This window comes from Poecilia mexicana, unplaced genomic scaffold, assembly GCF_051168715.1.
Source record: "Poecilia mexicana isolate PSO_F unplaced genomic scaffold, ASM5116871v1 scaffold_5, whole genome shotgun sequence".
NCBI classification, from domain to species: Eukaryota; Metazoa; Chordata; class Actinopteri; order Cyprinodontiformes; family Poeciliidae; genus Poecilia; species Poecilia mexicana.
Genome location: NW_028263374.1, coordinates 11122507 through 11139131, shown reverse-complemented (window position 1 = coordinate 11139131; position 16625 = coordinate 11122507). Strand labels below are relative to the sequence as shown.

The 16625-nt window shown below is 40.0% G+C and overlaps 2 protein-coding genes across 2 annotated transcripts; one reads left to right on the top strand and one right to left on the bottom strand.

Annotated features, from left to right (window-relative positions):
• Positions 1-1197: 1197 nt before the first annotated feature.
• On the bottom strand, positions 1198-10017 carry LOC106917375 (matrix remodeling-associated protein 8-like). The gene is made up of 12 exons (XM_014986290.2): positions 9355-10017; positions 7998-8024; positions 7574-7879; positions 6916-7017; positions 6691-6824; positions 6424-6603; positions 5032-5170; positions 2928-3086; positions 2807-2831; positions 2497-2582; positions 2236-2310; positions 1198-2150 (listed from the first exon to the last, which is right to left on the bottom strand). Exons 1-12 carry the CDS (start codon positions 9401-9403, stop codon positions 2128-2130), a joined length of 1305 nt encoding a protein of 434 aa, XP_014841776.2. The 5' UTR covers positions 9404-10017; the 3' UTR covers positions 1198-2127.
• Positions 10018-10558: 541 nt separating this feature from the next.
• psma5 (proteasome 20S subunit alpha 5) lies at positions 10559-15346 on the top strand. Its single transcript, XM_014986292.2, has 10 exons — positions 10559-10660; positions 10957-11000; positions 11416-11482; positions 11598-11724; positions 13024-13091; positions 13177-13284; positions 13389-13447; positions 13552-13654; positions 14802-14888; positions 14975-15346. Exons 1-10 carry the CDS (start codon positions 10583-10585, stop codon positions 15050-15052), a joined length of 819 nt encoding a protein of 272 aa, XP_014841778.2. The 5' UTR covers positions 10559-10582; the 3' UTR covers positions 15053-15346.
• The last annotated feature ends 1279 nt before the right edge of the window (positions 15347-16625 follow it).

Here is a 16625-nt window from a genome sequence, read left to right as displayed (position 1 = left end):
CTTGGTATCTCAGATGTATGATATGGAGAAGCTGGTTGCCTTACATGTGGCATGGCAGTTTTGCTTTTCAAAAAGAATATATCAAGATGGTGTCGTAACTGTGTGATTGATCAGTAAAGCTGCTGTGGGCAACTTAAATTAGTTTTTTACATATTTCTTACAACTACCAGTGGACTATGTCATGACGGCATAACATGAGACCAAAAATTTGTGGAAAAAATTAAAGTTTCCCTGCTTCCTCCCCCTGTGATTTTACAGCTATATACAGAAATGCACAGCTCTGTCACAAACAACAAATCAGAGAAAGGAGGGGAGTCTTTTACTGCTGTCAATCATCCTCGTGTACGCACTTCTTCAGTACAGCATTGTATTTCATAGGTAATGTCAGCACAAAGCTTATTTGTGCTTTAACAAATAAAAATCTCAAAAGTTTGGCATGCCCTTGTATTTCATTGCATTTGAAACACATGACTTAAGCGTTACTTTGACTGGACCATTCTGTCGCAAGCGGCTGCAGCTTAAAGGTAATCTCAGTTTGAAGACTTTTGAGACCTCTTACAGGGTGTTCTCCAGGATTTCCCTCTATTTCACTATGTCTTCCCATGCCACTGCTGAGCCTCACCAGCATGACGCCGCCACCACTATGTTTCATGCTTGCATTTGGGCCAAAGGCTTGGATTCGGCGTAAACTGCAAATGAGACTTTGTGTGGTTTACTTTAAACACCAGCTTTTGTTCTTGCCTACTTTGCATTAATGCCAGATATGTGGATTGAATAACTAAGAATTATGTTGTTGAGTTACTTTGTGATCTGATTGAAACATTACTTAATTACTTAATTCATACTGATATTAAATTGCTCTTTCACTCAGGTGATTTCTGTAGGCAGTTTTCATTTAGTGTAACTGAAGTAAAAGTCACAAAAAAACCCAAAACTTTTTTCTGATTTTTTTTTCCGTTCGGAGAGAAAATTGACGACTCAAGCCTTCAATTTTGCTTCAACAACCCATTGATGCGCTAGTTTGTGTTACAACACACAAATCCCACTTGCGTGTTTTCCGACGCTATATAAAATATACACTTTGTCAAGAAATTTTATTCGTGGAACCTTTGAATTGCAGAGAGAGACCAACGCGCACAATGAGTTTCAAAATATTGCATAGTGAATAGACATTACCAAGAAATAAAGTACCGAATGTAAAATTCCTCATTTCTTTATTCCTTGAATGTACGAGCATTAAAGTGCAGCAGCACAAACGACATTCATTACAGACGGCACTAAACTGAACAAAGAAAAAGCTGGTTTACATCATTTTAGCAAAAAGAAAAAAAAAAGTATCTGTTGTCCCACTGGAATGGATGTTAGTACTCTTGCTGCCCCACTAGGGGGAGCTCATGACCAGGGACTAAAACTGTACAAAGTAAAACTTAAGTGTGTCTTTATGACATCTAAAATGATTAATTAACGCAGAATGCTTAAAGCACAGCCAGATGCCATGATACAAGACGAGAATAAACATTCAGTAAACATTCAGACAAACGGAAGAGTGCTGTTAGAAGAAGAAGCCTCTGCTCATTGGTTTCTCTTGTCCACCTTCCATTTATAGCTGTGGATAAATGGAGTCATTTATGTTTGATATTTAAAGAGTTAGTGACAAAGCAGTGGCGTTAAGCGTAAAACTGCTCTTATTTTTGAATCTTTAAAAGAGAAGTCGATGAAAATTGTTGTGCAGCGTACATTTGTGACACTCCAGCATTGCTTCAGTCCGTCTAACTTCGTTAAGCGACATAAAGAACAAAGCAAAAGTTTAAGAACAGAAGCATCTTGAAACAAGACCTGCTTACCATTCAGCTTATCTACATGCTTTCTTTACGTAGCATTTAGGGCTCGATTTGCACTGCGTCTTCACCGAAACTCACCATAATTAAAAAGAACGTCTTTTTTTGTGCCGAAACACGGCAGGTCTGTAGCAAAGTTTTTTTTTGTTCCAGTAATGGCAAAACCCAATGAAAAAAAAAAAATCCAGCTTGGTTTCCTCTGGCTATGACAGAGGGTAATGTGGATGTGTTTTTGTCTAGAGAAAATGCAGCCTCTGGACCCGCCAGTGACTCAGATTTCGCTTCTGTCTCACTTTGAAAACTTCTGGATCTCTGCAGGAAGCAAAACAAAACCAGGGTTAGGGGGGACGACAAAGGGGGGATTCAAGATGATTCACTTGGGAGAGTGTCAGCATACCTTTGTCAAGATCAATGACTTTTGGCTGGGCCTTCTTCAGGGTGTTTTCTTTTAGCAGGTTGTTGTTCTTGTATTCTAAACAAAGGGAGTTATAAGTTTTATGCCCTGTGAGAGGACTGTTTCTAATACACTCCCTAGGTCCACCTTCACAGTTGTAGTTTTTAACGGCAAACTATGAAGGTTGTGCACAAAAAAAAAAGTCCCTCACTTCTCCACTCAGTGCTCCAAAGGATGCCAAAGAACAAAACGCCGTAAGCTTACCAAATCCTTTCTCCTCTCGAGTACATGTGTCCACCTCACCGATGTCTATCTCATACTCATCTGAGCTGCTGGGACTTCTGCTGGACCTGTCACCGCGAGAAAACATCAGACTCGGAGTCAAAGATACAGATAGCAAAAGTAACATTTTACTTATTACGTTTTTATTGGGATTTTACTTTAACACAGTCATCCATAATTGCAAAATGGAAAGAAGCATGCCTTGATCGGTTTTTTTTGTTGTTTTTTTTACAAATAAAACACTTTTCAGAGTTTTCTTCCATTTCACAGTAATGTCTTATTAAGCACTTACCTAACAGAAACTTTGGGAGAGAAATCTAAAATAATAACAAAAAAAAAAAGAAAACATTTTATAAGAACATGAAGTTTTAAGTGACTGAAAGAGAATCAGTTTGACAGACGTTAGATCAGACCTTTGGCTTTACGTCGTTTCATGACGAGGACGACAACGAGCGTAAAGGACGCCAGAAGCAGGAAGGAGGCGAGGATGTAGAAGAGCGGCAGGAGAAAGTGGTGTTTTTGGTCTGGCAGGATGAAGTTGATGACTCGCGGTGCGTCAGCTTTACTGGTGTCTGAGTGTTACATGAAGAGAAAATGTCAGCTGGTTCTACTTGCATTTAACAAGCTAGGAGCAATCTTTGCAGATGAATATCATATAAAGACTCATTGATTTTTTTTGCCTTTGTTTTCTTCTGCAGAAGGAAAGGAACTGTCAAATTTCAAGTTAGCACACGTACCTTTTCATTGTGAATTCCCGTAATGCCTTGCAAAATTATTCCTATTCCATGTTACAACTACAAACTGATGTATTTTATCTGTCAGACCAAAAAATAAAATAAAATAAAATAAAATAAAAAATAGTGCAATTTGAGAAATGGAAGGAAAAGGATCTAAGGTGAAGTAGGACTTGAAATCAAATTAAATCACAAACAGGACGACTATTAGTATTTACTACTAATTAAGTGACTACTGACGGATCTGGATTTTAATTATTGGTTAAGAATAAAAAAAGGCTGGAAGATAAATGAATATCACACTTCAAAATTTGTAAAATGCAAACTGAAAGCACAAAAAAGGATGTGAAGAGTGTTCACTCAGCAAACATCACTGCGCTATGTGAGGTTCTGCTGGGCGCTGGGAAGCAGAGGCTAAAGAAAGGGCCTGGTTTCAATTAGCTTCTCAAAAAAAAAGTGTAAGTCAGGAAGCAGCTGTGGACCTCAGACTCAACATACGTGAGTCAAAATCAGATCCAGACTGGTGTAACACTGTGATTTATTTTTCCTGGCAGTAAAACATAAAAGAAGCACAAAAAAAACAAAAAAAAAGGCAAGAGGGGTGAATAAGCGAGAGAGCATGAGTGGGAGGAGAGGGTGAGAAATCTCTTCAGAGACGACCTCGCCCCAACATCCCCAAACCCAGATCGTCTGTGCTGTACTGCACTTAAAACTAATACAAGTCGTCTGACCTTTCCATTGAGTTTCACGATGGTTTTGCAAACATAAGGACATGAGCAGGGTAGTCGGGCCTTAAACGTACGAGGAGGAAGTGCAGACGGGAGGATCAGACGGATAACACGATCCGATCTTCCAAGTTTAAACTTCAAAACTCAGCGCATTCGGTTCATCAAAGGAATGGAACTGGGCAGAGGAAAGATAAAAGTGGAAAAAAGGAAGAGGGGAAACTTTTTGCAGAATGCAAAGGGTGAGCCAAAGTATACAAGGCACCAGAGAAACTACGGCAAAGCAGATTAGATCCCACAACTTTGTGACAGACCGCTGAAGAAGACAAACTCACTACTGGAGATAAATCATTGGGATAAAATATGTTTAATTCCCGAGAAGGAATCCTTGATGTTCAATCGCGGCTCGGGAAGAGAGGTGGATTATTTTTGCGGATGTAGCTGGACATCAGTCAGAAGATTCCACTGAAATGAGATCAGCCATCTTGGCATGCTCTTATAAACACACAGGAGCTGGCTCACACAGGCGCACGTAGGCAGCTGCAAGCAAAGATTTTTTAATTTTTTTTCCTCTTTGATACGTCTGCCCCTGAAAGCTTAGACCTCCTGGAAACATAGACAGTTCTTTGAACACTGAAACATTCTCATTGTCTAAGAAATGCAACGAAGGAAGCTGTCGAGACGCAAATCCATAAAAGTCCACGCAGCGAGTCGTGAAGACAAGTGTGTGAAAGAGAAGCTTTGTGAGTTATGAGTTAGGATGTGGTACAACACGAGTGAATATAGCGTCAGGAGTTTAATGTTAGGCAAAAAAAAAAAGGAAAAAAAGAGAAATATTTCCCTCTAGAAACACAAAACCTCAGAAAAAAAAGTTGAATTCTTCCTCTGCTGCTTTGTTGTTTGGAAAGTCCGAGAGGAGATAGAGAATCAAGAGTGAAGGAAAGACCAGATGTACGCGCGTATAATGCCTCCGTTGGGTTAAGCGCTAAAACATCTGGTCTGCTCGGGGGGCGGGGAATGACCTATAAAAATCTGGAGACAGAAGATAGATTTGTTACCTTTGTCCCGGGGAAGTGTTACGACCGGCTGTGTGCTCCGAATCAGAGGAGCCTCCACCGTGACTCGAAACTGTCTCCGCTCGTGCAGGCCGCAGTAATGATGGTGAAGGTGACAGGAATATGTCCCCTGGTCTGTAAGCTGTCACAACACACAAGGATAAAATAAACTACAAACAACGACATAAAACAGGCACAGAGATCAACGGACTTCAGGTGTGTGAGGCAGACACCTTGTCTAGTTTGAGGGATAAGCTGAAAACGTTTCATTTTGATTAAACTCAAAGCTGAAGTTGCTGAGGCCTCTCTAGGTCTTGTCCTATAGCATGATGCTATAGATTAGGCCTATTATCATCACCTCCATTACCATTTTTGTCCACTGATCTTCATCTATGAAATTTTTGCAATAACTCCTGCCATTACCTTTGGGTTCCCCTTGAGTTGATTTTTTTGTACTTGTACGGCCCAGTGCTTATGTATTTGACTGTCTTTTCCTGAGGTGACTGACTAGTTTAGCTGCCATTACAGTGACTTTGTTTAGCACAAAGTGTTTCAAATGTCCTTTTCCCAGAGAGAGCCATCAAATGACCTGTTGTTACCATTAACTATGTGTATTGATGACTTATGGTCAGTGATCCTGTGTTTAGGTGTGGTTGCTCTGGACAAAAGGTTAATGAAGCTATTTCTCCCATTAACTATGTATTATCTATTTGTTTTTACATTCATAGAAAGTACCCCTGGCTCAACACCTTTATTTTTTAGCTTTGTCTCCTTTCAGGACAGTTATTGTTGCTACTACCTACATTTATACAGTTTTCAATATTTACCCTATTATAAATTGGCATTAAATGATCATCTGAATTGAACAGGTTCATCTTGTAAGGTTCGCTGAGATGACATTTGTTTCAAATCGCTTAGACTTTAATGAATTGAACAGAACTAAATTGTGTCACCACATTTCTTAATCTTTGTTTATTCCTTATGGAGAGGTGCAAATTAACCAGTTAAAGCTGATTCTATGACTCATCGCTTTATTTTATCGCCATGAGATTTTAAGATTTCCTAGCTTGCAACCAGAAACCTTCCTCTACTTGCTGTTGTAGCAACTCCTGATCCACGACTTTATTCACCCGAGTGCTCAACATATTGTGGTTGCAAGCTCCCAGCTTCTCTATAGATTTTGACTCGACAAGAGCTACATTGCTGATGAGATTTCCATGCGTTTTGGAAATCAGACTCATCCATGCTCACTTTTGCAAAACGCTTCCAACCAAACGCACGGCTGCACAAGGGCTCAACATTTCAGCTTATGATTGTTCTAATCGAGCGTGCACTCCCGCCCGTAGCAAGAACACACGCTTGATTTGTTTCTTACCTCGACACGCGCATGCATACCTGCAGGTCTGTTATTGTTAGAGAGAAGTCACCCTCTGCGAAGGCCTTGTTGCTGATGTTCATCTTCCTCTGCAGGAACAGAGGCCCGTAGCTGCGCTGCTCCCCAGAGGCGTACAGGTCCACCAGCCGATCGGCACTGTCATGCTGGACTCCCGGGGACTGACGGTCCCAGTGGACAACCTGGTCATGTTGCACAACCCGCCGTCAACGGGACGCAGTAGCACAACAACGACAGCAGATCTGCGTGAACCTTGTTTATCCACTCGCCTGCTGGTCCTCCTCCTCGTCGCTCCAGTCTGTCCAGACGCTGCGCCGGTTGATGCAGGGCAACACGGCGGTGGTCCCCTGCAGAACCACGTACACCGCTTTCTGTCCGTCCCAGAAGCGCTGCTGCTTGCGTTCTTCGGGGTGAAAAGACAAGACATGAAAGAGGATTCTTATAGAGGACCCACTGCTGTGAACCATAAGTCAGTACGACACAGAGGGCCGTACTTGATTTGGTCACGTTGAGCTGAACTCTGACTGTTTCGTGCAGGTGGCAGTAGAGGTGGTGGAGGTTGCAGGAGTACAGGCCTCTGTCGTTCATCCTCACGTCTGCGAACGAGGCACAGTTACGGTGAGACGGCCGTCGCACCGAGAAGCAGGAAATGAATTGTTGCCTTTTTAAAATCGTTTTTAAATGTTTGAGAACGTCTGACAAACTTTATTACGACAATAAACATGACATGAGTTAATGACCTACGTATGTAGGTCATTAAGAGTTCCTAAATTCAATGGAGTAACAGGCACATAACAGACAACAGCTCGAAGAAGCAATTTAAACTGGATTTTTAAAAACTTTTTTGTGACCTATCGTAAGTACAGTTTTGTTTCCATTTGTTGAGTTTAACCTCAGAAATAGGACCAAATGTAGAACAGTTTGACAGACATAAAATACAATTTTAGGAGTTTAGGGCAAGTTATCAGATTTAGCTGATAACTTGTCAAACGAGGAGCTGAAGAACGATGAAGGGGTCCTCTCTTCAGTTTTTTTCATTTTCATCCTGATTCTAAAAAACCCCCCAAAAAACTGACTTTGAACATTACTATACGCAAGAAAAAAAACAGTAAAGGAGTAGGAAAAAATGGAATGTAGAGTCAAATCATTGACCTTTGATGACCAGTGAGAAGTTCCCATCCTTGAAGGCTGTTGGGTTGAGGCTGACCCTTCTCAGATTGTGGGTGTGGTACAGCCTCTGGTCTCCAGTTGGGAACATGTCCACCACTCTCTCCATGGCGAAGTCCGGGGCGTCCCGATACATGTCCCAGTGGACCACCCTCTGTCTGTCCCGCGCCCTGTCCCTGGTCCACACCATGCGGCCGCTCATGCACTGCAGTACCAGGTTGGACCCAGCGGGGCCGCTGACGTTGTAGCCGGCCACCACCACACTGCTGCTGCTGTCAGACTGACAGGATACTGGAAGAGAGAGCAGAATGTCTTCAGCGCTTCCCCCAGAGGAGGAAAAGCAGAGATGTAAATCACGGCTGCACACACACACACACATGCACACACACACACACAAAAAGTTGCATACCTGCTGTGAAGAAGCACGCCACAGAGACTGAAGGAAAATAAAACCGGAGAGGAATAAATGCGTTAATCCCTTAAACAGACATGAGCAAACAGAAATAGGATGTTTTGTTGGTTTCAGAATACAAACTAAAGTCCAAGTAGGCGTTTGATTGAGCTTTACTGAACGTCCTTCATTCTAACATGTTTTTTACATGTGTGTCAGCAACTGCTTTAATTGACAAACCAGATTTATGTCATTATTGAATTGTGATCAATGGCCACACACAAAAGGACCAAAAGTAACCCTCGGCCTACACTTTTGACACCCCTGCTCCAAAGTTTTTATTACCTAACAGAGAACTGTTTGATCCAGATGATGACGACATGACTGCAGAGCTTTCAAGACATAACCTTTAACCTTTAACATTGAGAGGCCGAGCAAGGGGATCTTTAGTTGCAGAAGCAGGCAAAAAGCTCCATGGTAACACTGGAGATGCAGCAAAGATTGACGGGCTCAGGCGGGAAAATCTGGTGACAGGACAATTACTAACTATACATTTCACAAATCTACGTGTAATGGAGGGGTGGAGGGGGCTACAAGCAAATATGTCATGTCGACCAAAGTACTTGATGAGATAACACCAACTTTGAATGTTTGGAGTACAAAATAAAACTGCAAATCGAACACCCACCAGACTTAAAAGATGGTGATGGCAGTAACATGCTTTAGCGATTCTTTTCTTCAGTTGGAAAGGGGAACTTGCTTTTTGTTGACGGTAAGATGGATGGAACTAAAATATAGGTGAGATTGTCCTGGAGATAATCCAGAACAATGGATATTCATCTGACTTAAGCGTTCTAACGGTTCTGTTAGAACGGTTCAGCCAAAGTGCAGAACTAGATTCAGCTGAGAATCTGTGGCAATACTTTCAAAGTAATCTCCATCCAATCTGGTGTTGAGCTGTCTTGCAAAGACAAAAGAGCTGCTGAAAACAACTATAGTAGCTTCAAGACAAACTGCCACATATTACGTATTTTGATTTACTCTGATTAAAAGTTCAGATCCATTCATGAATACTTGTACTTTGGGTATTTTTTCCCCATTATGTATTTATGAGTTTTAAAGCACTTTCCTTAAAAGTGCCTTAAAACTTTTAACATGTGAAACAAATTTATGACGTGTTTCAGATGTCATAAAAATAATTTCATGTTTTCATTTTAATAGCTAGACCGTGGAAACAAGTTTCCTGGAGAAACAGGGGGGGAAAAAATTATCTAATTTTGCAAGGGATTTCGTTTATTAATCGAGCAAAAGATGGCTGCTTTTGTATAAGCGTTCGCAACACAAGTACAACAATGCCGAACTTCAGCCTACTTACTGTGGATGAAAAGAAGAGCCTGGAGAATAACAGCATCCCTCATGATCATGCTCCTCCTCAACACAAAATTCAAGCCAGTGAATTACCCGTTTGATGATAGTTTGGAAAACAGGTCCTGCTTTGATTTGGTCAGCAGCAGCATTTGTCTTAGTTACATTACAGAGTAATGAGGAGCAGCGAAAGAGAACCAAAGCAGGACCGAACCAAACTGCTCTCAGTCGGTAAATGTAACCTGACACTGTCTCGAAATCCCTCCTTCAATCACTTTATTAAAGTGCAATATCTCGTCAGATTCACCCAACTGCAACCTGTTATTTACCTTGCTTACATAATGTCTTGTTGCTCTTGAAAAAAAAAAGATTCTTTAATGATGCCAAAAATATGCAATGGATGAAAAGTTAGATTGGCTAAATAAGAATAGTAAAAAAAAAGAAAAAAAGGTAAAACTCATTGGAAAATATTTTGTAATATTTTATGGATTCGGCGTTTATTAAAATAACTTTATTTGACCATTTTATACGCACTAAAACACATAGGGCCAATAGTAAACAACATTTATATAACCATGTTCGCCACAAAACACGCTATAATTAAAAACGTACCAAACCGTGATTAAACCATAACTTAGCTCAATAGAGACCCCTGGTGCCTGAGCTTTGCAACGACACTGAGCAGACTGTGAAGAATTTAAGTGGTTTTGGTGCCGTGCCAATATGTGACAGTATACACTATTTAAAAAAATAATAAATAAAAACATAATATGCACAGAGGCATTTTATTCTTACAAGTGTACATGTTCTGAAATAAATTTAATTTTTATTTCAATCTATACACTTTTCCTTGTTGATATACTATCTTTTCTTGTTGTTTTTGTTGTTTTTAGTCAGTGAGCTTCTAATCGTCTATCCCCTTTTCTGCAGAACACAATTTCTACCATGACTGGCAAATAATTCTATTCTATTCAATTCTATTCTATTCTATTCTATTCTATTCTATTCTATTCTATTCTACTTGGATTTTATTGTGTTCAATGCTATGTGTAACAATTTTCAAATGATTAATTTCTAATTTTTCGTTTCAAAATTAGCAACGATGGGTGTCAGACTACAGCCGACACACTATAAATTTTACATAACCTGAAGACTGACTCAATGTGTAAGCATTTAAATCACTTTTAAATCAGTAAAATGTAGGAATGAACCCCGGAACTTTAGTTTGTGACTCGCTGATGCCCGGTACAGAATTAACGTTGCACCACGAAGCTTCCCCTGAATCAAGCGAACTCATTCAGGCTTTCTGTTTGAAGGTAAACGGCCCTCACAAGTTTAGTTATCGTACTGAGATTCATCGGTTGCCGCAGAAGTACTTATGTGAACATAATTAAACTGAGTTATTTTTTATGTTTGGCATGTTTGATGAATTATAGGCATTAGTTCCCTTTGATGCCTGCGCTCGGTAGCTAACACGCTTGCTCACTGCTAACTTATCAGCCGCTTTCTCGAGCGCATTCAAAACCAGAAGCTTAACGATATAATTTTCACTGATCTTTAATTACCTTTATGGATCAAATGTGCTTAATAAATGCCTAATATGTGTTCGCAGGCTGAACGTTTAAAGATGTTTTTGACCAGATCGGAATATGACAGGTAAGCGCTGCACAAACTGCTTTGTCATTTATTGAGTGTCTCAGTTGTAAACTAAAAACAAATAAAAGGGCTGTGGTGCTAAGTTTAGCTTTTTTATATACACATATGGGTAGGCAGCATGACGAAACAAAAACATCCAAAAGGGATTTATTTCTTTGTTTCATATTGAGCGTTGCTGTTTTGGTAGTTAGCTAACAGCTAACTATCCTGTTATAGGTGAAAAAAAAGTTACTTTCACTTTCGTTATTGAATTTTTGATCTTCCTTTTAAATTTGACTGTGGATACATAATTATTATGTTATGGGTTTACAATTGTTTCGACAAAACACTGTTATAGTTAAACACATGGTTTATGAAAACTATATACATTAAGCTTAAATTAACAATTATTAAATGAATCTTTTTTTTTTCCCAGAGGTGTAAACACATTCTCACCAGAAGGAAGATTGTTTCAGGTTGAATATGCCATAGAGGCAATAAAAGTGAGTACTTGATGCATAGTTTTTGGCTTGATCAGAATGGCTTCATTTTGATCAAGTCCTTAGACTGGACATTAGTTATTTAAAGTCAAGCTCATTGCCGATTTTGTTCTCTCAGCTTGGCTCCACCGCCATCGGTATTCAGACATCAGAGGGAGTGTGTCTGGCTGTGGAGAAGAGGATCACCTCTCCGCTCATGGAGCCCAACAGCATTGAGAAGATCGTGGAGATCGACAGTCACATTGGTATAAATATATAATTAAATGGTCTAACTGCTTGGTTATTTTTAAAAATTCTTTCAACCTTTCAAGATCCCTGACAATATTCTACAACAAAATATCAAACTATAGTACGCAGAGAGTGTTTATTTGAAGAGTAGTTAGGCAAGCCGCTTGAACGGTAACACAAGTGGAAGAGGAAGAGGAGGACATGAATGTGTATTACTGCTGTGCAGAAAATTAGAAAGATGTAGAGGTGTGTGGTTATGGAAAGATTAGACTAAAATGGCACATTGAAGTCAATGTTGGGTGTTGAAGGAAGCAAAAAGAAGTCAGAGGATGAGAGTAAGTGCTCGGGCAGCTGCGTTTTGTTTCAATTGAAGTTTGTGTTTGTTGTAAACCGGAGCAGATGAAAGAGTTGGCAGATGAGCACGTTGACACGACCGGCTAACGTTGCATAAATGGGCATCGGATAATGTGACTGACAGACTTTTTCTAAAATTTAAGATTCCGTCAAAAATTAGGCCTTGAGCTCCTAGCTTAGGAAGGAGGAGAGATTAGACGATTTGCGACACAAAAATAATAACTGAACCAAAACAGAACCGCGGAGCGAGAGGGAGAGAGTGTAACTGGTTTTGTAGAAGATGTGACGATCCAGCGATTCTGAAAAGTCTCATGAGAAGTTGTGACCTGGCTCGTAAAGCACAAGTTTTTGAACACAGACTTTAAAATAATGACAAATTTGATTTAACACGCCTGTTTAACCACGTTGATCTTTAGACAGTGGACATCAAAGTCATTTTTGTCATCTGTTTATTACCCACCTAACTTCTTGCTGTACATGAAGAGTTAATATTGCTGCTTTAAAAAACAAGCATTCTGCTGGCAAAATTATTTATTTTTTAACTGAAGCTTTAAAATTATGTTAATCTGTATCAATAGCTTGTAAACAGATCCTCAGTTGATGCTGTAAGGATCCAGATGTGACTCTTTTTTTTGTCTTTTCATTCAACTTAATGGTGACGAGATTATGACATTGTGGTTTGTTTTTAAAATGTGTTTGGTTAAAATAAGAGAACTCGGCGGGAGGTATGAACCTAATTATTTTTTAAGCCAAAGTACATTTTTATTGATAACAATAAGTTTTAATGTTTTCACACTGAATTAGAGTGCCATTTTAATTCAGTATCTCATAATTGCTATAACTCTTGCTTTTTAATATTCCACCAAGTAATACTGTACAAGTTCGATACGGTTTTCTGTTGCAATGGTGAAAGCAAGCATGAATATTCATCCTCCAATTTCCCGTGTTTTTCTGCACTCCAGGTTGTGCCATGAGTGGTCTAATAGCCGATGCTAAGACTCTGATTGACAAAGCAAGAGTGGAAACGCAGGTATGCATTTTGAGCTCCGGCGTAAGTTCAGTGGGAGTCTCAGCGTGGGGTTTGGATGCTGTTAGCTTGGTTATGTCTATTGCAGAACCACTGGTTCACCTACAACGAGACGATGACGGTGGAAAGCGTGACTCAGGCCGTGTCCAACCTGGCGCTGCAGTTCGGAGAGGAGGACGCCGACCCCGGGGCCATGGTCAGTCACCTTAACCATCTCTGGAGCTTCTTCATCGGGTGCAGATGAGCAAAGCTGCGCAAGTCGTATTTAACTTGTTTTTTTTTCCTTTGTGTTTTGTTCAGAGCCGACCCTTCGGTGTTGCATTATTGTTCGGGGGAGTGGATGAAAAAGGACCTCAGCTGTAAGTACTGATCATTTTGCAGCCTTTGATCATTTTAACACGAGTCTCTTTATATAACTTTGTTTGCACTTCATTTCTCTCTCTCTCCTTCCCTTGAAATGCAGGTACCACATGGACCCTTCAGGAACCTTTGTGCAGTGTGACGCCCGTGCTATCGGCTCTGCATCAGAGGGAGCACAAAGCTCTCTGCAAGAGGTTTACCACAAGGTACTGGGGATGTTTTCCTTCCTGCTCGTTAAGTCCTCTTGCATCCTCATACGAGTGAAACGCTAAAAGTTCCAATATGTTTTTTTTTTTTAAATGCATGGGGCGGTAATGAAACATTTCCGCTGAACTTTTCTACATTTTGTCCAGTCTCGACCACAAACGTTCACAGCTTTGTTGTGATTTTATGTGTCAGGCCAACACAAAGTAGCACATAACTTTGTGGCAGAAGTAACATCACAGATGGCCTTCAAAATGCTTTAAACATCTAAAAACTATGATCAAGGCCTGACTCACTGCCCTCAGTTTACATCTAGCAAAGTACTGTCCATCTTTGTGTAAATGTAAGTTAGGGCTGTGCAAAATCAAGAAAATAAATAATTTCCATACTACTTGTTAAAAAATGGCGATGATTGTATAAATTGCCATTCATCTTCATTTTGCAGATATTTTGCTTGTAGGCGTCTTACCACAAGCCTGATATGATAATATGCAGAGCATGAATGCCTACTTGAAATATAGTATCCTATCAAATATTGTGTTATAGCAGTCCTTTGCTATAACGGTAACGCACACGCTGATACGGTGGAGACGACTGTGATTTGATATCTTGTCTCAAAGAGCTTCATCTCAGAACCACGGTTTCCCGAGGACAGCATGCCAACACATCCCATCAAAACCAGGTCATCCATTTAAACAGATGAAATGTTGAGGATCAGATTAATCTGAAGAAGCAGAGAAGCGGCCTAAGATAATTATGGCGGATCGGTAGAAATCCATAATTCAGCTGGTTGAATCTGTAGCCTTCATGGAAGAGCGGCTGGAAGAAAGACATTGTTGACTGAAAGCCAAAAAAAAAAAAGAGTCTCATTTACAGTTTGCTGCAAGCCATGTCCAACACAGCAATTATTCACTACTTTTATCTGTTACGCCAAGTTCCAGTAAAATACTTTTTGTGGTATTTGACACGGTTAGTGGGTGCGAATACGTTTTATCGTTTGCATATTTAGTCCAGGAGAGGGGTTGATCTTTGCCTTATGATTATTAAATCTTCTGCATTTTGAAACAGAATATTTCAATCTTCAGCGGCGACGTTCCGCTGTACGCAAGCTTTAGTTGCCGACCACTGAACGTTTTTCTTCTCCTGCAGTCCATGACATTAAAAGACGCCATCAAGTCCTCTCTGACCATCCTGAAGCAGGTGATGGAGGAGAAGCTCAACGCCACCAATATTGAGGTTTGTTCCTGAATCCAAAGCTCAGTTACAGTTACGTTGCTGTGATGTTGGCCACTGTGGGAGCCCACTTTATTTGTCTCTTTCAGCTGGCCACAGTAGAGCCCGGCAAGACCTTCCACATGTACACCAAAGAGGAGCTGGAGGACGTAATCAAGGACATCTAGAGGAGAGAACTCTTGGTGGGAGTTCTGGGCTGAAAAGAAGGGGGGGGGGACACATTGGTGTCGCTACGTAACCACAACTTTCCAACCCACCTGCAGCATTCAGAGTTTTTTTTTAGGAGGCTTCTTATTTGTAATGTGCTAAATTGCCTCTTGTCTAAGCAGTGTGTGATTGCCTCTTTCCAGGAGCGTGACCAGCACTTACAGCTGAATGAGGGGAGGGGGTTAAACGTGGGGTCGGGAGGGATATCTTTTGTTACGGATCAATACTATAATAAAAACTGTTGTATTCAGAAAGTGGCTGACTTGTTTTTTTTTTGTTGTTGTTTCAAGCAGCAGGGATTAAATGAACACGTTTAATTTGATTAAATACAAAGCAGTGGTTAATAGGTGACAGACGCTGTTGTAATAAAGTCAGTGCTCAGACATACAACATTTATTAGGATCCCCATTAGCAGTCGCCGTGACAAACGCTGCTCTTCCTAATGTCCAAATCATTGATCTCTTGCCAAAAGGGTTACAGTTCTGTTTGTGCCCAAACTTCATACTAACTCTGCAAGTTGCTAGGAGCTTCAAACTGATCTGTCCAGATAAGATGAAAATCAGACAAGGGCTTGTTTAGGATTCCCATCAAAGTTAAACATTTTCAATGGCTACTTTAACTCTATGTCATGTTCAAGAGTGACAATGTTCACCACGGGGCTGGGGAAAGTCAAATGAAACGTCACAGAGATGCTTTCTTCCCCCAGGCTGTCCGGTTAACAGCCCCAAAGTGTCCAGATCAATGCCCACTAATTATTTGACCACTTTTGGTGGAACATTTTATCTATTTTAGGCTAGTATCTCATGACTGTGTTTATAAACTTTCTTAAACTTGTCTTTCTCTTAAAAACGCTCAACTTATTTCTCAACAAATGTCATATATTTAAAATATATTTGGGTGTGTGTGTTCACATTAGTAGTTATGGTAAACAAAAATTTTAAACAAAAAATAGAGCTTTTTAATAGAGATAGAAAATGATAATTTTATCCCTATTAGGTTGGTTTGATCTTATATTTGTGGATATTAATTGTATGTTCCAAGGTGTCTTGGTGCTTAGAGATGGTATTTTGAATAAGGTCAGCTTAATCCAAATTGGAACATAAACAAATGAATGTATTGAAATATCTCTTATTATTTTGCAGAGAGCAATTTTCTTATTTGCTTCCGATTCACACATCAAATTATATTATAATAAAATGTGCTGAAATTGTCTGCTTATTTTTAAACATCTTATAGTCTACCTAAAAAAAAAAAAGATTGCTGTTTTGATATTTACATGAGAGTGTGTTCCAAGGATTCATAAACTTATTTTCCACTCGCCTGTTTGATAGTAAAAATATTCATGTTGTGTAATTCCCTTTCTTCCGGCCCTTTATAGTTTCTTGGAACGCAAACAGATTCACAGAATAAATCCTTTAATGAAGGTTATTTGCGGGCTTTCCACCAGGGGGCAGTGTAAAGCTAAAAAACAAATCTTCCCTCTGGTCGAGCTCTCGTCCAATTAGATTGCAGGTCTTTCTGGGCCTAACCAAT

Bases quoted from the DNA above. Each gene is read 5' to 3' on its own strand.
- psma5 (XM_014986292.2), top strand. From the start codon at position 10,583: ATGCCCGGTACAGAATTAACGTTGCACCACGAAGCTTCCCCTGAATCA. The intron at 11,001-11,415 runs GTAAGCGCTGCA...TTTTTTTCCCAG, and splicing joins ACCAGATCGGAATATGACAG to AGGTGTAAACACATTCTCAC. The intron at 13,448-13,551 runs GTAAGTACTGAT...CTTGAAATGCAG, and splicing joins GATGAAAAAGGACCTCAGCT to GTACCACATGGACCCTTCAG.
- LOC106917375 (XM_014986290.2), bottom strand. From the start codon at position 9,403: ATGATCATGAGGGATGCTGTTATTCTCCAGGCTCTTCTTTTCATCCAC. The intron at 7,880-7,997 runs GTATGCAACTTT...TCTCTCTTCCAG, and splicing joins GGCGTGCTTCTTCACAGCAG to TATCCTGTCAGTCTGACAGC. The intron at 2,311-2,496 runs GTAAGCTTACGG...CCCTTTGTTTAG, and splicing joins TCGAGAGGAGAAAGGATTTG to AATACAAGAACAACAACCTG.